General features: G+C 49.9%; 1 protein-coding gene across 1 annotated transcript in view; it reads right to left on the bottom strand.

Moving 5' to 3' along the window:
- Ccdc180 (coiled-coil domain containing 180) overlaps positions 1–26618 on the bottom strand; it is a 62229-nt gene extending 35611 nt beyond the window's left edge. Inside the window, exons 1-18 of the mRNA XM_076841168.2 lie at positions 26550–26618; positions 25018–25208; positions 21528–21616; positions 20009–20118; positions 18303–18431; positions 18117–18227; positions 17899–17994; positions 16008–16171; positions 15212–15331; positions 12304–12383; positions 11166–11254; positions 10035–10157; positions 8052–8225; positions 5968–6083; positions 4346–4472; positions 2756–2795; positions 2155–2639; positions 622–854 (exon numbers count right to left, since the gene is read on the bottom strand). Of these exons, the coding sequence (XP_076697283.1) occupies positions 622–854; positions 2155–2639; positions 2756–2795; positions 4346–4472; positions 5968–6083; positions 8052–8225; positions 10035–10157; positions 11166–11254; positions 12304–12383; positions 15212–15331; positions 16008–16171; positions 17899–17994; positions 18117–18227; positions 18303–18431; positions 20009–20118; positions 21528–21616; positions 25018–25208; positions 26550–26618 (2546 nt within the window). The remainder of the gene's footprint in view (positions 1–621; positions 855–2154; positions 2640–2755; positions 2796–4345; positions 4473–5967; positions 6084–8051; positions 8226–10034; positions 10158–11165; positions 11255–12303; positions 12384–15211; positions 15332–16007; positions 16172–17898; positions 17995–18116; positions 18228–18302; positions 18432–20008; positions 20119–21527; positions 21617–25017; positions 25209–26549) is intronic.
- Positions 26619–26888: the final 270 nt, after the last annotated feature.

A 26888-nucleotide genomic window follows, 5' to 3' on the forward strand; every position in this document is an offset into this window, starting at 1 on the left:
AGGTGGACCAGGCCGGGGACCCTGACCTGATTAGTCCCGCCTATGACATGGTAGAGGTGCGAGGGCAATGGAAGTACCATTCAAAAGCCAAAGGCAAATTTCCACTTTTGATTCATTAAATGATACACCTACGATTGCCTTACTTTCAGATTTGTTGTTCTTCTAGTACAAAGGCCCAGAAACTTGGGACTTAGAAGAGGTCACTTCTCAGTGGGGGGATTAGGGATCGTTTCCTTATTCTTCATTGTTCTGTTTTCTGCCATGAGTTTGTCAAAGAATCAGCATAAAATACCATACATGATCTATTCATACCTATGGTTTATATCTATAGAACTAAAACAAAAGAAGATGTACCAGGAACCCAGCAGCATCTTCCAGGGAAAACTGTTTCTGTGTATGAGGGCCAGGCCCACAGAGCAGCCTGGGAGGGCTTGGGGACCACACTCACCTAGGAGGTCTGTGCCTGCAAATAATTTCTTGGACTTTCATCATGTTTTATTGTGTTTTCCTCACTTACCTACATTTACTTTTTTTTTCAGCTAAAGATAATCTATTTTTTTATATTAACCTGTGAATAAATCTCTGAGCAAGAGAATGAGAATCAAAGAGTTTTGTACTCACTGTTTCTTAATTTCTAAAATTAGTGTGGACGGAATTATCATTCTTTCTGTGAACTCAGTGCGGAAAGTGTTGTCAAAGCGTGGGGTTGAGAAGGTGGAATGGGGCCTCCTGTAACCCTCCTCCTCTTCTTCTTCCAGGGATACGAAGACAAAATAATTGTTCCCACTGGAGGTTGTGAAGGACTCCATGTCCTCAGAGGAGAACTCCTCCAGATAGTCTTCCTTGGCATCACCCTAAAGAGGCAACAAGACTTCAGAATCCACATCATCCAAGGGACTTAAGGGTGCCAATCACCTGACGTGCAAGACTGTACACCTTTGGGCCAAATATGTCTATAATTGCCTACCCTCCCGCCGCCCCCAATGTACACAGAATGCTTTTAAAAATGAGAAGTTCCACATAAAAATCTGGGTTCCTGATTTCTCTTCAAATATCAGGAAATAGGTCAGCTCTGAGCCCAAGCCCACCCAGCATCCCTGGCGGGGGGAGCTATGACTGCTCTGTCTCCGCCAGGAGGCTCTGGTTGTGCACACCGCCGGGGATGCTGGGTGGGCTTGGGCTCAGAGCTGACCTATTTCCTGATATTTGAAGAGAAATCAGGAAGGAGTGAGAAATCAGGAACCCAGAAGGGTGAGAAAGAGTGAACCGGCCAGGGTGAGCAGGAGGGGCTGAGTTCACCTGTACAGCTCAGAAGGGCAGAGAAAGACAGAAGCAAGGGAGGGAAGAAGAAAGCCAAGTTGAAGGGTGACTTCAGAGTGGGCTGCGGGGATGTAGGAGAGGAAGGTGAATTTTTAAAAATCATTGCTGTGATTGAAAAATTGAATTCCTGTTGACAACAATTAAAAGGAAAAAATACATATGTAGGGCTTTGTTTGGTTTTGTTTTAGTACTGAGAATTGAATCCAGTGGCGTTTTACCAACTGAACCACATCCCCAGTCCCTTTTATTTTGTATTTTGAGAGAGAGTCTTGCTAAATTGCTGAGGCTGGCCTCAAATGTGCAATCAGCCTCAAACCTGCCTCAGCCTCCCAATTCGCTGGGATTACAAGTGTGCAACCCTGGGCCCAACACTTTATGTTTTTTGAAGGATTTATGTTTTGGGGGGATTGAACTCAGGGGCACTCGACTACTGAGCCACATTTCCAGCCCTATTTTGTATTTTATTTAGAGACAGGGTCTCACTGAGATGCTTAGCACCTTGCTTTTGCTAAAGCTGGCTTTGAACTTGAAATCCTCCTTCTTCAGCCTTAGAGCTGCTGGGATTACAGGCTTGCACCACTGTGCCTGGCCCAGCACATATTTTTGTTTAGTTCTGTTTTAGTTTTATATATTATCCCCACCTTTATTATTATTATCATTATTATTATTATCATTATTATTGCATTATAGTGGTACAGCCCAGAACTTTTCTAGTTATTTACATGCACCTCTATGGAGACCAGGTCTGGGGGACCCCAGTCTATATGAGAGATTCACACAGAGTGAACTCAGCACAGTTTCTCCTTCCCAAGAGAGAACCAGCTGCTGGCCTACCTCACACACAGACAATCTCTCTTGTTCTTCCTTTGCCGCCTCCTCCGCTTTGTTCTCCTCCTCCTCTTTGTTCTCCTCCTCCTCCTCTTTTCCCTTTGCCTCCTCTTCCTCACTCTCCCCTGCTTCCTCTTCCTCCTCTTCCTCCTCTTCCTCCTCCTCCTCTTCTTGGGCCCCCACACTTTCCTGGTTCAGGGAGGGTTTTGAGGAGTTCTCTCTGTCAACCTTCATTTCTTCTAATCCTTGCGGAGAGTCCTCTCTGGACTCGTACATCTGGTCACCCGATGCAGATCTGTCCTGCTGGCTCAGCCCGCTCTCTTCTGTGGAGGACTCCGGGTCCTGACCTCTTTCTTCTTCCATCTCCTCTGCAGGCCTCATAGAAATTGGCCCTCTGCTTAGGCTCTCCTCACTTCTGTACATTTCCACTTGGGCCCTGTGTCTTTTCTTCAGTTTCTTCATTTTCTTCAGGAAATACAGTTCGTGTTTTTCTGTTGATGTCCGACACCAAAGCACAAGGAGAGACAAGTCACCCCGTGTCGCTGGACTGGGTTTCCCAGCCCACAGGAGCACAGGGAGAACTGGACTCAAAATGTAAAAATGTTACCTGGTTTCCTGAACTTGAAAATGACTTCCCCAGCCAAGTTCTACAAGGAAAAAACGTGAGTCACTGAAGGAACAGCACTGCCATTCTTCAGAGTGTCACTTTTCTTTCAAGTAAAAGCGATTCTTCTTTCCCCCTCCCCAACAAGGTTTGATGCAGGCCTTGACCAGCTTCATTCACTGGGGTAATGAGGGCGTTTCCAACCCAGGGCACAAGATTTCCCCTGATTTCACGCAGGCTAACAACCCTTTACAGCGCACACTGGGAAGTAATGAAATAAAAGCTCATCCTGACATATTTTGGCAGTGATCTAGAGAAAAGGGAAGAAAAATGTAAGTCGAAGGGTGCAAACAAGGGAGAAAGAATCTGCTCTGGGAGCTGAACAGAGACGGACAGAATAAGCCTGGTCTCCGTGGTCCGGGAGTCTCGTTGTTAACCTACCACTTCCTGTTTCACAAACTCTGGGTGAAGCTGTGGGCATGCTGTTTTATGGACGATGGTGTGAGCTGGGGAGTTTGCAGGTCTGGATTAGAATCCCAGCTCCTTACAAGCAGAGTGGCCTTGGTCAAGTGCCTTAAACCCCGTGGGCTCTGTGTCCTCTCCAGTGAAATGGGGATCATAATGGTGTCCACACCTTTACTCAGGCAACAGAACCATCTCAAAGGGCAGACAATGAACTTGCCCTCCTACAGGCTGAGCCTCCGCCTCAACCCAGGTGACGTGGGGAACATTTGTTAGCAATCTGAACAGGGATCCATCCCTTCTGCAGAAGAACCGGGTACCCAATTCCTGTGGGAAACATTCAGCCAAGTTTAGCTTCACTCTGACCAGGAAGACTCTGGCTGGAGATGGGGGTGGGGGAAGCCACTCTGGAGTATTCAAAACAACTCCTCCCAGGGCTGCATGAGCTTACCCGCAGCATTTACTGTGCCTAAATTATGTGCAAGACCCAGGGCTAAGGGGAAATCAGAGTTGAATAAAACACACCCTTCAGGAAACACATTCTGATTGGGTGTTCTGCACTCTTGGATTCAATAGTAACTAAGAATAAACAAATTCGGAGAAGAGGTGGCAGTACAGGAGGAAGGAGAGACAGGGTTCAGTTGAGAGCAGGTAGGATCCTTGCCCTGGTAGTGGACTGGGAGTATGGGGTGGGTTTGGGACCCAAGAGACAGAAATTCCCAGCACAGGGAGCAGGAAGAGAGAGGGCTGTGAGCGGGAGCTTAAGCAGGAGGGGGATGAGTTTGCTGAGCCAGGAGGATTCAGGGCGGAAGGTGGACAGGGTGTCCCTGGTCATAGTAAGCTGGGTCTGCAGAGTTGGTGAGGACAGCGTGAGTAGGTTGGGACTGCCATATAAATTAGCCTTTTCTTTGTAAGTCCATGCAACCCAGGAGCCTGTCAACCTCTTTTAAACTCAGAAAGAGATGGTCCCTGTAGAGACGCCTTCCGCCTCTTTCTCTTTGCTGTCCAGACATGGATTTGCACTCTGCAGCGTTAGGCATGACTTCCAAAGATTGGGCAGTCCAGACTGAGAGGCTTCCTCTCCCCTTGCTTCTTTATGAGCGGCCAGGGCTATCGTTTCCCTCTCCATACCTGCTCAAAGATTTCACGAACAAAGAAATGTTGGCTGAGGGTGGAGCTGTAGGAGTTGAGTTCTTTCAGTACGACCACTGGGTACTCCATCACTTCCTTGGTCAGGATGCCATGAAAACACTCATACCTGGGAGGGAGGGAGGGGAGACCACAGTCTAAGGGGAGCTCTGCTGATCCCAGCCAGGAGCCATGCCCTTGACCCCAGCAAGGTGGGCAGTGATCTGGCAATTAGCTCTGCACAGAGCTGTTATGTGTGTGGGGATCCCTTTCACAGAAACAGTCCTTGATTTGTTTTACTATGTTTCTGATCATAAGGGGAAGGAATACATGCTCTTTGTAGAAAAATATAGAAAATAAATGAGTTTTCTGCTTGTCAAGTGGATCCCCTTTTCTTGTCCACTGTCTTCTCTCTGACCTCAGACTTGACCTACATTATCCCACCAAGTCCTCAAACATTCCAAGGCCCAGCATTTTATGTTTCTCAGGTAAGGAGACCAAAGCTCAGCAGGGACTGACTTGCCCAAAGTTATACTTCTGGATCTAAGTACTGAAATCAACTGGAGTGCAATTTCATTTATGTGAATAGTCCTTACACAGAATTAGTTGTACAAAAGCACAAAGATATAAGGAAGTTCACAAAAACTGCTGGTAATACTGTACTGACAAACCAGAACCAACTGAAAAGAGCTAATCAATTGTGAGATGGTTAAATCATTACAAAGTACCAGTAGTGATAAGTTCTTTTTTTTAACTTTTTTTTAAAGAGAGAGAGAGAGAGTGAGTGAGAAAGAGAGAGAGAGAGAGAGAGAGAGAGAGAGAGAGAGAATTTTAATATTTATTTTTTAGTTTTTTGGCAAACACAACATCTTGTTTGTATGTGGTGCGGAGGATCAAACCCGGGCCGCACGCATGCCAGGCGATAGCGCTACTGCTGAGCCACACCCCCAGCCCAGTAATAAGTTCTTTGTGGTCTTTTAAAAATTGAAATTTATCTGCAACTATACAACAATTTACATAATATAATCCATTCTTTATTTTAAAAATGTGTCTATATCCACATTATGTCCATTAAAAGGAAAAGTTGGGCAGGAATGAGGGAGAAATCTGTATGTTTGTAGTCATTGACTTCTTTTCCTTTTCACAAAGAGCATGCATGTTTAAATTTTTAAAAAGGGGCCCAAGGTCTTGACCTTTAAACTGCATTGCCTTGAAACTTCACTCCACAAACTTTCCAAGACTCTCCCTGGAAGCTTCTGTATTGGCTTCAAGCAGAGCTACAAAGGACTACGATGAACTCCAATGCTGGAGCCACAGGATTGAACCCAGGGGCGCTTAATCACTGAGCCACATCCCCAGCCTTTTAATTACTTTGTATTTTGAGACAGGGTCTCACCAAGTTGCTTAGGGCTGGCTAAGTTGCTGAGGCTGGCTTTGAACTTGCCGTCTTCCTGCCTCAACCTCCTGAGCTGCTGGGACCATAGGCACGCATCACCACGCCTGGCATACGACTATAATTTTTATCTTAAACTTGCTGGGCACACCCGCCTCCTGTTCAGGCTGCCTGTGACCTGAATGTGAATCCAAGCCATCCCCACCTGCCTTCTGGATTCTGGTCAACCTACCTAGATTTCATGCTCTTCAGAAAAGTTTTGGCCTTTTCCAGGTATAACTTCAATGCTTCTTCATGGTTTTGCTGTCTCAGTTGGTCCAAGAGCTTATCAAGGTTGGCCTCCTGGGCCTGGCAGCCTCCCCCAAAACAAGAGGAAGCAAATATGAGTTCCCAGAGTATAAGTGACATGCAGAACCCTTGCCCCTGGAACTGAGGTCTAGGCAGCTGGGGAAGGCCAGGACTTCTTGTCCACAAAAGGGGAACCAGATCTATTACTGCTCTGTCTCTCTGCTATAGACTTCTGGCCTCCCCTCTGTGCCTGAAATGTTCTTGCCCATTTTATTTCCCCTAAGACCCAGTTCGGGTGGGACTCTTCAGGAATATGTCCCTCACCCCCACCCAGTGTGGTCAGGTCTGGGCTACACATTCCCAAGTGCCTTCTCCTCCCTCTTTTTGTCATTAATCATATTCAAGATCACTTGCTGATTCTGTCCCCCAGCCCCTGCACTCCACCACCTCCTAGACTGTGAGGGCAGTGGGGGTAGGGACCAACTGATCTGTGGGGGTCAGAGAGACTGTCAGACACACATACTTCATTCCCACGTAATAGAGCCTTGAAATGATACCTAACATGTACGTAATCTGCCGTGTGAATTGTGGGAGGCTGTCGCGCTATGTGACCAGCATTTTCCTTCCCTGATCGGTTGAGACTCTGTCCGTCTCTTCCCGTGATCTGGCCACATCAAAGTGGCCCTAGATGGCAGCCCTGATCTTGGAAGTCACAAAATGTCACAAAATGTGTCTTCATGCGTAGGCGTGACTTCCTGCAGCTCCATGGGTCGAGCTATGCTCACCTGTTCCTTTGTGAAATTACCCCCTTGCCCGGTTTGGGATAGAATGTTCCATGGAAATGCCCTTTGTGTGTCCCCTTCTCTTGCTCTGCCTTTGGGTGTGGCCTTCCTAGATGTCAGTCAACTTGCTGACAGCAGATATCATGAAGCTAGACTCAGCCCTTTGAAACCTGACCCCTTGCCTCATTTGAATGGCTTCTCCTCAATAAAAGGGGTCAGCACATGCGCAGGCTCTCTCTTTCTGAGGACCCTTAAGGTCAGAGGAGCCATCACAGGACTCCCAAAGGAAAAGGTATCTCTGTCTCTTGTGTGGCTGTTTTGCATGACCCAGTTCCCCTGGAGTGACCCTGAGTGTTTCTGTCGCCGGGAATGCAACAGTGAATGATATATATTTTGCTGTATTTTGCCCCAGTGAGAGGATGTGAGGTCTTATCAGACACACCATGTATGAGAACTGGAGCCCTCCCCACCCCTCAGGAAAGTTAACATCACACCTTATCAGACTGTGTATGTAAGTTGCTGACCTCAACTATTGGACTACAAAATGCACATAACCCAAGAGTTGGGCTGCATTGTGAGCGCTCAGGCTGCACAGGCCTTGAAGCTTTGAAACCACCATCTCGGCTGTGTTGGTGTCAAGCAAGTTTCTCCCAAGAAACCCCTTGGAGAACCTTCAGCTAGACTTTACTTCCCTCAGAGGCCTGCTTCCACTGACTTGGGCAACTAGATGTTAATAATTTTGGAACTCACAGAGTAGTGAATGAACCTGGTCTATTGTGTGTATTCACACAATGGTTCCTCCACATTATTCTCCTCCTCTTCAAACACTGTGAGCAGACAAAAAGATCTTTGTATGACAGTAAACTGTGATTTATGAAATCATATTTTAATCATTGCCTTATTTTAGTCATCCAGAGAGTATTCCTGATTCTACCTGACTGTCTCTCCCTTGCACACTCTCTTACAGACAGGCTTGGTTCTGAAGACCCATCACACAACTGCAACCTTGTTCCTCCCATCTAGTCCTAGGATCCAAGTAAGCCTCCATTTCCCCATCCACATCCATTTTACAACTTAAGGGTTTGCATTTGGGTCTAGGATCTGTTTTGAGTTCATTTTTGTTTGTGGTGGGTTTTTCTTTTCTTTTGTTTTTTTGCATCTTAATGCTGACTGAGTTTACTGGCCTGGCCTGGGGCAGTGTGGCCCATTCCTCGTTCCCATTGGAAGTCACCGGGCTTGGGGGCACCTGGTTTTCCAGGCTGTGCTTCTCCCGATACTGCTCCATATTCTTCTCAAGTTCCAGCTCCTTCTCTGACAGCATATTCTGGTGCATCTCCCATAGCTGCACAGCCTCGTGGAAATACCTGAAGAGGTCTGAGCTCTGCCACTCGGTCTGCTTGGCCAGGGCCTCAAAGGATTTCTGCAGGGAAAGAACCCAGAAAAGGTGCCTTACGGGTTGACTAGCCCAGGCCTGTCCACGAAGCTCCATGATAGGCACTATCTGGTTCTTCACAAAAAAAAAAAAAAAAAAAAAGGACTGGATATCACTGTCTGGGTACCATCCTTCAAGTTTGACATCTGGGTCACATCTGAGTTCTGGTACCTCCCTCCTGCCATACCCATCTGGGCCTGGGCACCTCTGTTCTCATCTGCACTGAACACCATACCTGCTGCTCAACCCCCATGCACCACCACCAACCACCCCACTTTAAAAATAATATTCATGTCTTATGTACCCATCCAGGTTACAGATTGGCAAATTATTTTCTGCATGCTGAATGTGACCCTCCATCTATTTTGTTTGGACCTGTGAACTAAGCACAGATTTTCCAGTTTTAAATGGTTGAAAAAGTTCAAAACAAATGAAAAAATGATGTGAGAATTTTAAGAAATTCAAATCCCAGTGTCCATCAATAAAGTTTTTAGAACACAGCCATGCTCATTCGTGTCTGTATTGTCATGTCTGTAGTGTACCTCTTGGGGCTATGGAGCTACAAGCTGTGACACAGACCTGATGGCCTGCAAAGCCCAAGATAGGCACTATCTGGTTCTTCACAAAAAAAAAAAAAAAAAAAAATATGCTGACCTCGGCTCAAGACTGTCAGTGTCTTGGGGCTGGGAATGTCTTACTCCTCCACAGTTCCCAGCACCCAGGGTCAGCAAGGGCTCAGGTGCACTCATGGCCTGAGATCATTTCCTGGAGTCTATGCAGCACCCATGTCAGGGGCAGCTGCGAGGGGCCAGGGGATACTTCTGGAGTGGCCAGTGGAGGAGATCTGCTATGAGAAAGACTGGGGAGGGCAAGGGAGTGGACATGTATAGGGACGAAAAAGAGGCTGTCCTTGCTAAAAGCAGTGACACTTAGACCCACAGATGTTCAATGGGTAACTAAAAGCAGGATAAAGCTTGGCATCTCTGTTTCATTTTGCATCTCTCTCCTTTATTAACTTCAACTTTGTGACCTGCTCAGTTCTGCATGCAGGCGTATTAGTCATTAAGGAATATTCATCTAAAAACTGGTAATACAAGTTTATTAGCCCTAAACTTACCTAACCTATTTTGTCCCATTCAAGATTTGCAGGGACATTTACAGCATCCTGACCCAGACCCCTGGAGTGGTGCCTAGAATCCTTCCGTCACTGCCCTACACCTTCCAGGGCCACTAGAGCCTTGCAGACACATCACCCTGCACTGAGACAGCCCCCTTTGGCAGGAGCACCCATCCCATGGGACCCGAATTGTCCTTTCTAGGATCACTGGTCTGATCAATAGACATCTTGAGCAGCAAATGGAGACTGTCCCCTCAAGTGATAAGGACCTCTCCAGAGCCACCTTACAGACCAGAACTGGGATAACCAGAACCATAGTCTGACCTGACTGTTTAATTATGCATCACCTCTCACCCCCGCCAATTCTTTCTCTGTTTAAACCTGAAGCTCATGTCAGCAGCAGAAGACAAAACTGAGACACTCCATCTCACCTGTCTTTCCCATGGGGCCATATTGATTAAAATTCCTTTCCTGCTTTTCACTGTTACCATTTTGCTTGTTTTAGGGGGGCAATGGCAGGACCTGGATAATTGGAACCCCTGAGTCTGGCCTCTGGCCTATGACTTCTATAACAGACATAGCAGGGACACACAGTTGGAAGTCCCCAGATTTCTACTCTCCTTACAGCTTGGTGCACCAGGGCGACACTCCCCACCTCCCAGTCCCTGTGGGGCACGCACATCCAGGAGCTCCAGCTTCCCCTCCACCTTGCTCTGGAGCTCTCCCACCATCTGGAAGAAGGTCGGGTTCACCAGGCTCTCCGCCTCTTCCTCGGTGAAGGACCTGCAGTCCAGCAGCTGCTTCTGGAGTGAGAGAGATCAAGGTGACCTGGCTTAGGGCCGCAGACCGCCCCCCCCACGTCCAGGCAGAACTGCATCCTACAGGGGCCCCCTGGGCTGCAAATCAGACGTGGGCTCCCCCTGTTGGGTGACAGAGAAAAACTGTCAGAGGTGCCAAGGGGGCAGCAGGTAGGGTCCTCAGGGCTTGGATGCTCTTCAAAATAACTAGGCTTTTTTTTCACCTAAACTTACCAAGGAGGGAAGATGGGGATTTTTGTTGTTGTTGTTTCTTATCCACTGATTACTATTTAGATTATTTAAAGCATTTAAACATGGAAATTCCAAGGAGAAATCATCAAGAACAGTTCCTCTCACAAAAGAACGTATGTTTTCAGATTCTTTAGGTATCGGTTCCCTGGAGTTGGTGGCATCGAAATGCAAACTTCAATGACCATTGTTCTTTTTTATTATCTGATTCTAGTTTAAACTTTTTTCTTTCTCCTCTGCTTGGAATAAATTCTGTTGCATAAAACGATACTCAAAAAGGGGATATTTTTGCGAACTATTTCCCCTACCTCAGAAAACCAGTCACTGGCCTGAAGAGATTGGGGAGTGAACTCACTGTCTCACCTTGTCGTGAAGTATGCGTGGCCTGGGAAAAAGATGGGCAGCACTCTCTTATGAAAGGGACATTGCAATAACCCCCAAGGTGCAACCTCCAATAACGAACAGATCTTGTGCTACTAGGGACGCGGTCAAGGATAAAGCAGGAGGTGGCCTGAAAGCTCACAACTCCAGCTCACATGGGCTTCCTGGAGAAGTTGGTGTCAAGCTAAGCCCTAAGGGATGGCAGGGACAGCTGGGGAGTTCAGGCATCAGAATGCTCAGAGGTGAGTGGGTACCTGGGAACAAAAGCCTAGATCAAGGCTGAAGGGTGTGGGGGAGGGGTGAGAAGTCTAAGGAGGGACACATCAGGCCCCAGCACCAGCACATGTAGTTCCTCCTCCCAGGTCTGCAGAAAGGGGTGCCCACCTTGCATTTCTGCACACAGGCCAGGCACTCCTGCCAGCTCTTCTCGTACAGCAAGCGGATCCGCATCATGCGGTCCATGTGGTAGTTGTCTCCACGTGCAGAAAACAAAATAGGTCAGTCATTCTTCCAGAAGGAAGAGGGAAATGAAAAGAGTCCCCTCTGCACCGGAGGCAGCTCTCTGCAGCAAAGGCCTCCTCTGTAAAACTGATTTAGGTGCAGATTGGCAGGTGGTCCCAATTCAGATCAGGGGCTGGTGTCTCTGTCCTCGCAGAGTTCCTAGGATAAGGACCTCACATAAGGAGCTCATGTCTATGTGTTCCGAACGCATGTGACCGAGAGAGTCCTTCTCTATAACTGGAGGACAATGACACCACTGACCTCACGGGCTGCTGTGGGCCTCAAAGGAAATGGTCAAATTATTATAGATCATCTACAGTGAGGCTTGACAAATTTTTCCATAAATGACTAGAGAGTAAATAGTTTTATTGCTGCCGTTCTGAGGTTTCTGCTGTCACAGCACAAAAGCAGTCAGACACAGCAAGCTGACAAAAGAGCATGACAGTGTCCCAGTGAAACTTATTCAGAAATAGGCAGCCCGCCCTTAGGCTGTAGTGTGGTGACCCTTGTTCTAGAGCATTTTAGAACATTCCCATTTATGACTGAGTACCCTCTGGGTCTGCCAGGAACCCAATCTGGATGTCAGCCCCAGGAGGGAAGGGCCATTCAGGAGGCCTGGACTTCCTGAAGGTCACACAGTTGGGATGGAGCAGTGCTGGCCGTTAGCCTCACTTTCTAATGCAAGCCCTCACACTCCCAGGAGCTGCTGTCAGAGGTGATCATGGGAGCTACCTCTATTCTCCATGTTTAGATCAGGGGCCAGGGGTCAGAGTGTGGCGCCTGGAGGCTGTGGGAGGGGCAGCGAGTCCAGAAGGTCCTGGGAGGGTGGAGGGGGCTTTCCCCGCCATCAGTGTGCACAATTCCCTTCCCTCCTTCCCAGGAGGGGGGTGCCACCCACTTCCTCTCAGATTAATGACCGACTGGTAGAGCTACGACAAAGCCACTAGTTGAACAGAGTAAAAAGCCACTAGTTGAAGAGAGTTCCGGAGAGATCTGAGAGATTCCTACAAACTTCACTCACCGAGTTCCTGGTTCAGGGCGTTGAGAGAAGAATGCCACTCAGTCAGCTGAGCCATGTTGTAATTGGGGGGCAGGAGGTCACTGGGGAGGGAAGGTAGGACAAGTCAGCCCTGCACATTAAAAGGCTTTCTGTCACAATGGGTAGTGTCTTTGAAAGATGTATTATCCACTGAATACTGAAGGGACAAAGGACCTGCTGGGGACTTCCTGGTACCCAAAACCTAACTTACACAAAGGTCTTTCAATGTTAATATGAGTTTCTTTCTTAGAAAATAAAGTTGAATTTTCCCAGTGAAGAAAAAAAAAAACAAAAAAACAACTGTTCACATGACTTGACCAAGGAAGCCTGCCTCTAGGAACCTAAAGTGGGTTGACAATATAAAAACCTACAAGGTTTATGCATTAAGATTAAGCCTTAAGTTTTGCATCAATTAAACAGCAGTACTTATAAAAACCTATAATAATGATTTTTCTAAAAAAACTTCATACTCAACAGTAGGAAACCATCTAAAAAACTGTGAATCCTCCTGTAAAGTCTAAAGCCAATGTGGCAGATTGTAACTCCCTCCCCATCCCCACCATGTTGTTAGCTCCTCCCCTTGGGAGGTGGAGCCTCCTTCTGCAGCCCTGGAATCTGGGCCTGTCTGGATTGGCTTTGGCCAATGGGGTGGTCAGCAAACAGAACAGGAAGAGGCTGAGGAAGGGCTGTACCCATGTTTGCCCTCTGTTGCTGTGGGGACAACTTTAGGGGAAACTTGGTGAGTAAGGATTAGAAATCCTGTGCGCTGTCATTGTAACTTTTCTGTTCAGCTAACATGACTCCAAAATACAAATTTTATTTTTTTGGAATGATTATTTCTAAATAATATGCACATGTATTTTATTGGGGCCAAGAAAATCCATGGGGCTCCCCCCAGGCCTTTGGATAACTCCCTCTGGAGACCCTGGAGAATCACAGCTAGATGTCCCCCCTCTGTCATCAGGGCCACATGCCTCCCCCTGGGCTGTGTGTGCAGCGGTGAGGACCCCCCCCCCCAACCCAGGCTTTGGGGGCTCTGAAGGAAGGGCCTGCAGCTATGGGTTGGGATGGGGTTTGGGACTCTCCATGCTGCCTACAAGGCAGTTCCTTGGGACAGCTTCTGTAGGGGGCACAGGGTCATCTACAGTTTACTTTCAAGTCTCCCTTGCACATATGGACCACAAACCAAGACTTCCCTGCTGATGCTTCACTGAGATTCTGTGACAAAGGCTCTGCCACTTTCTTTAGACTTGTGTGCTCAAGCCTGGCATTTGCTGTTCACACTTCTGGACACTTGAATCATGTCCTGACCTCACTTGTCTAGGTACCCTCACTGTGAAGGACCCACTTGGTCCTGCCACCACCCACACTGCATCTGATTTACAGAGGTGCCCCCACTCCTTGCAGGCGAGGCCAAACGGCCCAGTTCCACCTGCAGACATGGCCATTACACAGTGCCCCTGAGCTGCAGCCAGGAGTGTCCATGGATGCTTCTTCCCCCGTGTATTGGGCCCCATCTCTGCCCTCCAGACAGGTAGCCAGACAGCCCCACAACTGCAGCCTGTGGGAGAGGCTTGGCAGGGCTGAGGGGAAGCAGCCTGGAAATCTCCCTGGATTTTGTTTTCGAATGCCTAAGTTCTTAGAGAGCCCACACATGGGACAAGTGTTTGAGGGGTGTGAGCCTGGGGGACAAGGTTGTGCTGGGAACCAGCTGTCTTCTCCACTCAACAGAAAAGGGTGGGGCAAGTGCAGGCACAGCAGGGCTGAAGGGTGCCTGGCAGTGGCAACCTGGTGGCAATGTGGGGACAGCCTCAAGACCCAAGGCCCTGGAGAGAAAAGCTGCCTGAGATTGAGGGCTCAGGGAATAGCAAAATCCAACTGTCTGGAGGCAGGAGGGGCCCAGCAGCATCTGGGTGAACCTGGGGCCGAGGACCATTCACCCCAACACTAGCCCTGGAACTGCACGAGATTCTAGAATTCAAGGGATGGGACCCCAAACCAAGTTTTCCCTAACTTAAAGAACCAGGGCTCAGAATCAGAACTAAGTTAAATTATAGAAAACAACACAATCACTTTTGCTGGCTCTGTGTATCCACCTTATCGACTTTATACCTGGATCAAAATGTAGGTGCACGTGGGGCAGGAGCCATCTTCCTGGAGGAAATCCTCTGGCTCAAGCCCAGTGTGGTCCTAAAGTCATTTACTTCCTAGGAAACCTAGGAGCTGGGGAGGGGAGACTAGAAAGCCTCGTGTTCCGTGACTACCAGAGCAGGAGGGATGACTGAAGAGCCCAGGAAGCGGGGAAACCTTTTCCCCACATCAAAGTCTCCACTCTGCAAGACCCTGCAAGTTCCATCTTGCTTCTCATGGCGGAGGCTACAGACTCCCTGGATAGGGGGCTTCTAGGATCTAGAACATTCAGTGGGCTGAACAGCTTTATTATTGGATCAGAGTTGGTGGATCCACATCTGGAGGGAGTGTCCACAGCCTCTAATGGGTCCCTATCTGATGGTGTAGTCTCCTCACTGACTTCCAGGGTCTCCAGTGTAAGACTCTTCTGACCCAGGATTCCAAACTGCCTCAGGTCAAGGTCCAACCAGTTACCCTGGCTCCCCAGGCTTGCATGCCCTGCTCCTCCCTCACTCCTGGACACTGCCTCGTGTCAAGCTCTTTGGCATGGCCACCCAGAGCTGCTTTCTGCAGCAAATGGGCTGTGTTCACTCTTGCCATGAGGCTGGGCTCCCCCAGTACATGTATCCAGTGCCAGTACCTGAGAACCAGGAAATGGCCTGTTCTGGAGGACCTGCAGGGGACAGGCTAAGGACCATACTATCTCCCCACTGGACACCTAAAGGTGCCTTTCCAAGTGACCCCTCCCTCCAGGCTCTACCAGATGGTGCAGAGGTGCTTCAGCCGCTTTTGCTGCAGGACCTCCTGGACGGTCAGCATTTCCTCCAGCTCTTTCTTCACCACTGGAGGAGACTGGATATCCTCACTGGCCATGAACTCTCTGGGCAGCCAGACAGGTTGGCACCATGGAGAGGAGAGAGAGGAGAGGAGGCCAGGGGCGAGAAGGGAAGAGACTCATGGCAAGAACACGCAGAGCCCAGCACCCTGCCCTTCCCTGCCCACCTCAGCCTCCCCTGTGGGACACTGAGGGGTGGAGGGAGTCAGCGGGAGGAGAAAGGCGGGCAGGGATGCCACTGAAGTTCTGCCACCAACAGCACAGGATCAGCAAGCTTGTCTGCTGGGAATCCTGACTGCTGCCGCCTGCTCTGTGACCTTGGGCAAGTCCCTGTTCATCTCTGTCCCAAGCCCAGTATCCCAAGTTATGAACAATAAGGAAAAGTGGGAAGTGTACAGAAATCAGGCGAATGTTTTCCAACAATTCGTGCTGAGCTCAGAAAACGCTCGCAAAATAATGTTCACGAGAAAGTAAGCTCTCAAGCTGCGTATGCTACATGGGTCTAAAAAACGTCTGGGAGAAACTGTGCCCAAGTATGAGCTGTGCTCCTCACTGTGGGGCGGGATTAGTGGGGGGCGGGGCTTAAATTTCTTCTTAATATCTTTACTCTTAACTTTTTGAGAAGCACTTCTAAACAATGACGAAATGGGCGGGAGCTGCCGCCAGCCTGTGGGCCCCTGTGAGCCGGGGAAGAGCAGCGGGCAGCGCTGGCATCGCCAACCTGAAGCTCTCCATCAGGGTCTCCTTCTTGAGAGCCTTCCAGGTGTCCACCAGGCACTGCCAGCGGTAGCGACTGTCAAGCTCCTTCTGCAGGGTGGCCTCCATCAGGTTCAGGGACAGTTGGGCGATGGCCCTCTGGTTGCCCAGCAGGGCATAGTTCATGACCTGTGGTCACAGGCAGGCAAGGCAAGGGTGGGATGGAACGCTCTCAGGTCAGAGCAAGTCTCAGTTAAAGGGACAGGGAGAGGTGGGAGGGGACCGGGGAGGTGCAGGCCAGGCCTGAGTGGGGCAGGGCGGGTCTGAGTACCACCAAGGTGTCAGCAGGTAAGGAAGCAGCCACAGACAGGGACAGGGATCTTCCTTGAAGCCTTAACCATGAACTTCAACCCAGCTTTCAGAACAGATTGGGTTGTTTGTTAAAGAAGGTGGAAGGAGTGGGTGCTCTAGTGGACTGAAAGTGGCCACCGTTTTTCACAAATTTGTTCCAAAAGTAGAGTGCTCTTGCCATCAGGAACAAGCCATGTGTGGCTGCTTTGAGAACAGGGACCCACTGAAGCAGGAGTCAGACGTTCTTTGGTGATTCTCCAAGTGACTCTCACTTGAGTGCCTTGGCACGGGAGTAGGGACAAGCCTTCACTATGTGGCACTCTTCTGCCCTTTGGCAGCCCTATCCCTCAAATGAGAGTAGCTTCCCCCATTCCTCCCAGGCACAAGTAGAGTCCCAGATGCCACCACACATTTCCCAAAGCCTTCTAGGAGGTGAGGCTCTACCAGGCTCAATGGGCAGAAGCCATCGCTGCTTTTTGGTGGAGCTCATCCCCAGGCCTGCAGTTACGCTGTGGGGATAGAGCTACTTATAGCACGGGGATTTTGAGAAATTAGATGAAATAAATGCAAGCAGCGGACACTGGCTGTTACAGTGAGAAGAATAAGCACAGGAAAGTGGAACTCAGGCATGATCTGGACACTGAAGACTTCAACTCTCACTTATCAAAGAAGGCTACCAACACTGAACTCTCCTGCCTCATCCCAAGTAATTATCCCCAAAGTCCTGGCATTAAGTAATGCTATGCCCATTTTATGGATGAGGATCTTTTGGGCACAGGGCCTGAGCCATTTCAGGAGCTTCCACAACGGGCAGTGGAGAGGGAAGTCCGTGTCCCTTCCTCTTGTGCTTTGTCCAGGGCACTAGAGATAGGAGCCAGGCTGGACCCATCTGTAATTCTGAACATGGGCTGTACTGCCTGGAGGCTGTTATCTGGCAATCCCAGGAGACCCACAGTAGCAAAATGTACCTCTGGGCAGCCAGAAGAAGAGACCTTGGGCTTTTCTCTGACTTTGGAGACACCACGAACAACCCTGAATTGCTTATTTTCCACCACCAAGGGCAGCAACTGAGGCTGCTGTGGGTGAGGGGCCAGAGTTAAGAGGTAGGCATGGTTGAGCAACAGACACTGCTGGTGGTGAGGAAGAGGTCAGGCAACAGCTAGAAAAACCAGACAACAGGTTGGGGTTGCTCCTGAGGGTGGAGATGGCTCTGGGACCACGACATCCCAAGATGATGACTCTACAGAGTGGCCCCCGTGCCACTGCACACTGTGGCTCAAACTCGGCCCAGAAAGTGCCAGCTAGAATCTTCAGAGCTCAAAATCATGGCCCATGTTAGGCGTGCCTGCTCTAAGATGGTAGGGAAACAGAAAACGTACTTCGCAAAGGTTTCCATGAAAGGTGCTTACAATCACAGAGCCTCAATTCCCATCGCAAGCAGCCCACCTGCATCACTTGGAAATGTCACAGATGAGAGCCCCCCCACTCCCGAGGCACAAAGCTTGGGGAGCTGGGGTCCTAATCCTTCTCCCATGGGCGGGTTTCCACCTGGGAAACCCACTCACCGTGGCCTCCTTATCTATGAGCCTGTACACGTCGGGCTGCATGAGGTAGGACGTTTTCTCTATGATTCCCACATATTTCTTCAACACACTCTTCAGCTGGGGAGGACAAGGTGCCAGTTAGCGACTCCCACTTCCCTGAGCACTAACAGAAAAGGGAAGGACGGCCCTTAAACCCTGCAAGTGAGTGTCCCCAAGGAGCCTATTTGCTGCCAACTTACCTTATCGCCTCTGGAGACCTCAAGGGACAGCAGCGCTTCGTCCAGTGCCTTAATCTCCTGTTTCTGGAGCACGAACATGTGGGCCACCTCATCCCACAGTTCCAACAGGGTCTGCACAAGGAGCTGAGTCAGGCTGGGAGCTGCAGAGTGGGGCAGGGGGAGACCCAGCTCCCAAGGGACCCCTACTTGCATGGTGTAGTCCTCAAGGCTGTTGTCGTTTTCGATCTTTTTGAAGAGATGGTTGATGTTTTTGTCAGACTGGAACAGCTTGTTCAAAAACAGTTTCCCTGTCTCTAAGATCGGAGGTTCCATTTCCTGCAACAGGCCAGGAGGGTGACGACATCAACATCCCCCCAGGGATGAAAGGACAGTTCTTGTAATGGGGGTGCCAAGCACAGTCCCATCTCAAAAATGACCCTGACTGCCTGGCCCTGAGGAGTTGGGGTTATGACTAACTCATGCACACAGGACTACGGCACCACGCTGTTCACCAGGCGCTCTGCCAGTGCTCAGCCCACGTTCTCATCACGGCTGGCGAGGTGGGTGCTGACATTAGTCCTGGTCCAGGGCTGGCACTCAACAAACATTAACTGAGGAAGAACCAAATGAAAGAGTGCCAAGTTTACTTCAGGTAAGGAAACCAAGGCTCAGGGAGCACATGGTGAAAGCAGCGCTGGCATCGAGGTGAGATGATCTGAGAACATGGCTGGTGGAGTGTCATGGTTGAGGTGTGGTGTTCCTCAAAAGCTCACGTGTGAGATAATGCAAGAAGGTTTGAAGGAGAAATTGGTTATAGCCTTAACCTAATCAGTGAACCGATCCCTGATGGGATTAACTGAGTGGTGACCGGAGGCAGGTGGCGGGTGGCTGGGGGAGGTGGTTCATTGAGGATGTGGCTGTGGGGTGTATATATGTTTTGTATCTGGAGAGTGGAGTCTCTCTGCTTCTGATCATCATGTGAGCTGCTTTCCTCTGCCACACTCTTCCACCATGATATCCTGCCTCACCTTGAGCCAACAAGGAAAGGAGCCGCCCTTTTATGGACTAAGACCTCTGAAACGATGAGCTCTCAAATAAACTTTTCCTCCCCTAAAATTGTGGGTCTTTTAGTCACAGCAGCGAAAAAGATGACTAAAAGAGGGAGCCTGTTCTTTGTGCTTTGGGGACAGTCAGTATTCAGAATTCAGGATAGGGTAACATGAATCAGAGAAGACTCAGGGAGATGGGAGTGAGTGGAAACCCGGGGCTCAGAGAGGAATCAGAAGAGCAAAGGTGTCAGGCATGGAGGTGCAGGCCTGTAATTCCAGCAGCTAGGGAGGCTGAGGCAGGAGGATCGTGAGTTCAAAGCCAGCCTCAGCAAAAGTGAGGTGCTAAGCAACTCAGTGAGACCCTGTCTTTAAATAAAATGCAAAATAGGGCTGGGGATGTGGCTCAGTGGTTGGGTGCTCTTGAGTTCAATCTCTGGTACTACCCAAAAAGTTGGGGGGCAAAGGCTGGGCTCATTTCAGGAACATTCCAGGCACCAGTGTGGTCTGGAGAGGAACAGGAGCCCAGAGTGGAAGTGTATCAGGGGCGAGCAGCGGTGGGCTGTCAGGGGGGCACATCAACAGGTCTCAGTGAACACAGACCTGGAGAGCAGTTCCAGTTTGGTCCCTTATGTGCTCTGTAATGCAAGCTCTCTTTTACTTTAAAATGGAGTAGTGGGGATTTTCCAAGAGTTGAGAGCTCGAAACAGGCACTCCTAAGTCACTCACCCATGGCCACTATGAGTCCATCTACTTCTGTGTCTTGCTGAGCCACTGAAGACCTCCCAGCTGGGGAGCGGGAGGGAGGTCAAATCTGCCTAGGAAATGCCACTGGAACAGAAGAGGAGAGGGGGTGCCGGGTCTCACCCTGGTGATTTCTGCAATCTCCTCCTGAAAGTTGGCCAGAGCGTTCTCATAGTTCCTCTTTTTCTGTGCCTGTCGCCTTTGAAGGGTGATGGTGCTGGTCTCCTGAGAAACTGTGGAGCCACAACAGAGGTGAGGAGACTGCCTCAGAGCTCCAGGGAGAGGGAAGCGCTCCTAGGCAGACTGAGCACCTGCACTGCCAGGCTGGGGTTCAGAAGGTGGACCCCAAAGCCAGCCCAGCAGTGCAGCTGAGGCTTAAGCAAGAAGAAAGATGAAGGGGATCCATGAATGCTTCAGGGAACAAGATCTCAGGCTTCCTGGGGGCTGGGGTGTGGCTCAGTGGTAGAGTGCCTAGCTAGCAGGCGTGAGGCCCTGGGTTTGATCCCTGTACCACTAAATAGATAGATAGATAGATGAATAAATAAATAAATAATCTAGCAAAGTTCCCAAATGATAAGGTACCATTTTTTTTTTTTAAGTTTTAAAGCCACAAATACATATAAGGTGTTTTTTAAAAATTTCAATGGGGTTATATCCTGAGAAACCTACATACGTTGAAAATATTCCAGGTCAATGATGCATTTAAAACATCTAGCATACTGAACATCATGACTTAACCTGGCCTACCTTAAATGTGCTCAGAATGTTTTATCTTAGCCTTGTGTGAAATCATCTAATACAAAGCCTTTTTTATGATAAAGTGTTGAATATCTCAGTTAATCTATTGAAATCTGCACTGAAAGTGAAAAGCAGAATGGTTGTATGGGTGTGCTTTTGAACTACTAGAAATTGAAACATTGTAAGTAAACCACAGTAAATCGGGGATTGTCTGTACAGATAATAATACCAAACATGCAAAGAGCACCATCCACACAGCAGGCATTGATCTAACTCGATTACTATTCAGGTGAAGCCAGGAGGTAAGTCCTATTACTAGGCTCCATTTGCAAGTCAGGAGACTCAGGCATGGGGGGTAAAGAACAAAATCCAGGGCTGAGCAGGGATCTGGACTCGGACCTTCTGAACTCCCACCCCATGCTCCACTCTGCCCTGTCTCTACCTGGGAAGGCAGATGCTGCATGGGCTAATAGGACAGAGAGCTCTCCTGGGTAGAGAAGGGGTGCTATTGTGGAAGGGCAGTTTTACTTTTTGCTTTATCTCCCTCCTTTTTTTTTTTTTTTTTGTTACAGTGAGCATCTGTTACTTTTTTAATCACCAAGACAAAGGGCTCTATATTGAGATAGAGTCAAATTAAAACAATGGAGTAGGGAGGAAGAAAATGCGGCTTGGGACATGCTACCATGAAATCCCAGCAAGCAAGGTGCCTCCTTTAGCCCAGATCTTCCTCAGCAAGTGCGCACCAGAGCCAGGGAGAGCTCTTGGGGAAGATGCTCAGGGAATACCCTCAGGGTGACAGAGCAGAGGACCACAGTGCGATCACCAGGGGCTTCCAGAGAGGGGCTCCCAGGAGCCGCCCCTGCCCAGGGACTCTCTCTTGCCCTCCAGGTGAACGGGGACTCACCGATGGTGTCCATGAGGCCCTGCACCTCTCGGGCAGCCATGGCTCCCTCGTTCTCTTGCACTTTTTCCTTCCTGGCTATTTCCTTTTCCCTGAGAGACAAGCAGAGGGGAGGAGTAGGCGCTGCCAGATCCCACCCAGGACAACTCTGGCACATGCGGGACTCCCCGGAGGGAGCCCAGGCAGCGAAATGCCCCACGCCCACCCTGATTCCAGAGTTCTTTGAGAAGTGCCAAGTATCTTTGGCCAGCAGACGTTGTCGGACTCTACATGGGAACCTGGGTCCCACCCAGAGCCTACTTCAGCTCTGGTGGTACAAGGGTGGGTGGTGGACCGGAGCCATTTCACCTCCCGGCATGCGTCATTTTCTCCTTGAGCAGCCCCTCCTTTGGGCCAGCTGGGGTCATCCTTATCCTGTATTCTAGAACTGACCCCCCATGACCCCACGACCCCTGGGCTTGGGCCTGAGGAGAGAGCTGGACAAACCTGCTCAGCTGGAGAACAGGATTGGATGTGACATTAGCTTTGGAATAAAAATTCCCAAATGTACCATCTACAGGGCAGGCACCACAGAGATCCTGAAGTTCTCGGTGACCCCTGCTACCCCTGGGGGCCTCCGTGGGTTCAGTATTTTCCAGCCATCTTCGCGCTGGTCTTCATTCAGACCCGGGCAGGGAGGAAAACCGCGGGGCCTGGGCTGCAGCTGATGGGGGCCCAGGCCAACCCTGAAGAAGAGGGATCTTTTCGTCTTTTTAGTCCAATGTCCGGGGCCCAGAGCAGCCTCCTAAGAGCCCACAGGTCCCTAAAAGCTGCTGTCAACTCTGGCTTTTCAGCCTCCTGCCCTGGAGACTTGGGGCTTGGTTTACACTAGTGGTTCCCCCTACCCTGGGTTGGTCTCCACCCAACCTGGGGCCCTGCCAGGCTGAATGAGCAGCCCGGTGGACTGGCCTTCTCTGGCCCAGTTTTCAAGCATCTGCTCTGAGGTTTGAGGAAGATGGGACATCCCGGCTCTGTCAGTCATCAGTTCAACTGAGTCTGGCCTCAGTTATCCTTGAAGAGTATCCAGGGGAATCGGCCCTGGTGGCAGGACAGGCCTGAGAGCCCTGACTCATGGGAAGAGTGGGAGCAACCAGGGAGGGTCGCCCAGAGACCCGGGGTTTCTGAGGAGAGAGTGGCTGCCAAAGGATCACCCAGAAGAGTTGACAGAAATACCCAGGTGACCTCTGCAAGAGTGGCTAGAGGAAGACCAGAGCGGGACTGCCATAGGCTGAGGATATCTGGGCAGGCAGAGGCTCTTCCCAGACACTTGGCCTCCAGGGAAGGGTGGGGGAGGCAGGGACATGTGAGGACAGGAGGGAAGCAGTGGCTGAGACAGGCTTCCCTTCTAGGAAAGGGGACACTGTGTGCCAGGGTCAGTGAAAGACTGTGGGGTTGATGGTGGGGGGGAGGGAGAAAGCTGGAGAGGATGATGGCAGGAAGCCAGGCTCCCCTATCTGTTCTCCAGCTCCTGGGAGGTAGCTGGGGCAGCCCAGGAGACCAGGAAAGACGCCTGTGGCCTCTCTTCTCTGGTAAAAGGAGAACAGTGGGAGTGTGTGGCAGGGAAGAGGACCTGAGGGGGTGTGGCAGGTCAGGAGAGCTGCTGTGAGTCTCTGGGCTGCCCAGAGGGTCCAGGTGAGCTGGTTGCTGTATCTGGGAGCCCTCCCAACAGGCGGGTGATTTTTTTCCTGCTGCTCTGGCTCAGGAAGAAGGGTGGGAGCTTTGCTGGGTGGGGAGAAGGATGAGGCTCAGGAAGGTGAGCTGGTGAGCTGGCCACTAGGCCAAGCTGGTTGCAGAGAAAGTGAAGGCAGAAGATATGGACAGAGGAGGGAGGGAGGGAAACATTTCTCAGAGGCAGGGAACAAGTGACCCCTGGGAGACTCTGGAATGTGGAGTTAGTGGCCCTAGTCCTTTTGACAAATTATAAACCCATCCTCTGTTCCTGCCCAAGCTACAGGGATCTGTGCTGTGGTCCTGTGTCCAGGACAGAGCTGGGCTTATCCGGCTGTCCCAGGAAGCCAGCACAGCACAATGCCAGCACCCCCATGAGAAGTGCCTTTCTGAAACCACCCTGCAGGTGCCAAGAGCTCCTGACTGATGTTGTATCTGGGACAATAGGTGACCCTAGGCTGAACCCTGGGGAAGAAAGAACCCTGAAGAAAAAAAGGCAGGTATCAGGAGACGCCTGGTCCTAGATGAGGTCAGCTGAGACTCCTGTGGGAGCTGGAGTCACAGTGAGGATGCCACATGGCCCTCCTGGGAGCAGAGGTGGAGCTTGGACAGGTCCCAGCTGCCTATGCCTCTGGATCTTTACCAAGGCATCCGGCAGGGGATGTGGCTGGAAGAGGCTGGCCTCTTGCGTTGGCCTGAGTGGCCAATAGAGCACCCATTGTAGGTAGTTAGGTGGCTGAGGCTCAGGTCAGGGCAGAGAACTTGCCCTACAGCAGGTGAAAGAGACAAAGGCAGGTAGAGGAGACCAGACTGTCCAGCCTGAGTTCCAGGCCAGGGAAGGTGTTTATGGCTGATGCCAAGCCTGAGGAGGCTCCTGCTGCATTCTCCCAAGAAGCCAGGAGAAAGATGGAGTCTTCCTTTCCTCTTTTCCCTAGTGGAGAAGTCGGAGCTTAGCTAACAGAAATGACATGTTTAGGAATCTCAAGTGTAACTTCCGAACTTGGAATTGCACAAGGAATGCGAGATGCCCCTGCCTCCACACCGACCCTCTTCTTAGGTTTCAGTGCCTCCCTGCGCACCCAGCACTCAGGCCAGAGACCAGGCCTTCTGCAGCCATCATCAAGCCCCCTGGGGTTCTGCCTCCAAAGATACCTGAAGTCCACCCCTATTCTCCCTCTCCCAGCCACCACCAAAGTTACAAGGACAACTATGGGGCCCTCCTCTCTGGTCTCCCTGCCTCTTTCCTGTAGCCTCCCCCAACACGCTGCCCAAGGGACCTTGGACGCACAAAATCAGCTACTCACTGCAATAAAATCCAACACATGGACCGAGGCTTGCTAGGCCTCTCTCAGCCTCACCTCTGCCCTCTCTCCAGGTCCACTCATCTTTGGCTTTCTAGAATGGGTCGAGACCATCCATTTCAGTATCTTGCCCCCATCCTTCCCCTTCCCCACCCTCTGGTCTCAACTGAGGCTCCTCCTCAGAGAGCTTTCCTGAACCTGTCCTGAGGGAAGGCTTTCCCACCTTACTTATTTGTTTCTGTAGTGGCCTCCCCTTCCATGAAGGTGGGATCCTCCTCCCTAGCACCTGGCCTTAGGCACTCAACCATTACTGGGGAAGAGAGAAAGACGCAATCCCTCCAAATAGGTGTTACTGCCTCCCTGGTTCCAGGCAGGCACTGGAGACTTCCTTCCTCCCTCCACTCATTTTTCATGAGCTCTTCCTGAGTCTTTGAAGATGGGGGTGCCCCAGTGTGTGTGGGTGTGGCCTGAGAGGCAGGACTTACTTGTAGAGAACGGGGTTTTCTGTAACCCCGTCGTTGGGAAGGCTGTGCACCCACTTCCGCTGCCGAGGAGACATCATCTCCCCTTCAGGAATCTCCACCCTTTTCATCATGGGTATCGAGCCACTCTTGGGGGTCGCAGATCGCTCCGCAGACCGCTTTCTGGAGGCTGCCAGGGACTGGACCAGCTGCACCTGAATCCATGGAAGCCCACAGATGAGGGAAGTAGTCAGAGCTGCAGACCCCTCAGCACCATCAGGGTGACCGTGCCAACCTTCGAAGGACCCCTGGGAACTGCCACAAGGAAGGCCTGGAGGCTCCAGACCCCTGCAAACCCTGTACAGGAGGGCTCTCCCCCTCCTCAATAGCCACCCAGCCACTTCAGGGAAGGCTCCCTTTAAGGAATTAAAATAAGGCACAAGATGCACATCTCAGCCTTTTTTAAATCATCATCATAAATTAGAAAAACAAAACTCTGCAATAGGAGGAGACTGGTTAAGTAAATATGGTACATCCCTTTGATGGACTGTTAGGTGTTTATTAAAGATAAGACTTAGGATTTTTTTGGTCACACGAGGAAATGCTTATGAGATGATTATAGTTAAACATATTAATTAAGAGCATAAATTTAAAATTATAACCAAATTACATGATTTCAAGTTTTAAAGTGAATAGCATTTAAAATGAATAGGGGTTGTGGCTCAGTGGTAGAGCGCTTGCCTCTCACATGTGAGGCACTGGGTTTGATTCTCAGCTCTTCATATAAATAAATAAAATAAAGGTCCATTGAAAACTAAAAAATATTTTTAAAAAAAATGAATGGCAAGGTGGGAGGGAGTATGCCATATGTTAAGAATGGCATATTAGGGAGCAGTGTTTTTTTTTTTTTTTTTTTTTTTTGTACACCTGTAACTTACAAAGGTTCTACAGAGAGCATCATTTAGGGATCAAATTAGGAATGAAAATCCCATTTAAATAATTTTGAAGGAAGGGTTGGAAGTCTATGGGCTTCTCCTCAGGTCTTGTTTGGTCTGTGCATTGCATTGGAGAGGACACACAATTTGGTCAGCTGGTGCCATCATCCAGAGGCTTTGACTTTGTCACTATATGAGAGGTTTCTGAGTAGTGAGGCAACTTCTAGGAACCACTGAGGTTCAGGAATGCCTTGGATTTGGGAACTGGTCTGTGAGATACTGTTGCGGAGAAGGCAGGTGTCAAAACACTTAACACAGAATGAAACCCAGTCTCTAAATAAAATTCTTTTATGCATAAGAAAAGGTTCCAGAGTGCTGAACAGTTAATTCAGACTATTTCTGCGACATTTAAATTTACATTTTTATTATTTTTATCTTTCCTAATTTTCAAGAATAGATATCCCATGCATACATGCAGACAATAAGAATTTTTAAAAAAATCTGTTTCAAAGCCCTAATTCATTAGATTCCCAAGCAGGAAGAGAAATTTGGAGGGGAGCAGAGGGAAGTTTGGAGGAACAGAGAGAAGAGGGCTGTGAAAAGAGGGAGGGCAGGTCCTACCTCCGCCTGGAAGATCTGATGGTAGACTTTGCCGCTCTGAACCTGGGTCACCTTCCCCACTGACGACATGGTGGCTGCTGGCGGGACGCCCCTGCCCGGAAGCCGTCGTCCTGGAAACGTGCGCTTGGTGTCAACTCCCGCCCGAGGTTGGGAACCCACGCCCGCCCCGAGTGCAGGTCCTGATCGCACCTCGAGGGTCGAGGGCAGTTCGGGGGTTTAAATTTTAAACAAAACAGAGAGGGGACGGGGCAAGGAGCGGCAATGAGCGGCCCGGACGCTCCCAGTCGCGCAAGGTGCCAATCCACCAGGGACTTTGGGGATTACAGCTTGCGCTTCACC

Source organism: Callospermophilus lateralis, chromosome 2 (assembly GCF_048772815.1).
Source record: "Callospermophilus lateralis isolate mCalLat2 chromosome 2, mCalLat2.hap1, whole genome shotgun sequence".
NCBI lineage: Eukaryota > Metazoa > Chordata > Mammalia > Rodentia > Sciuridae > Callospermophilus > Callospermophilus lateralis.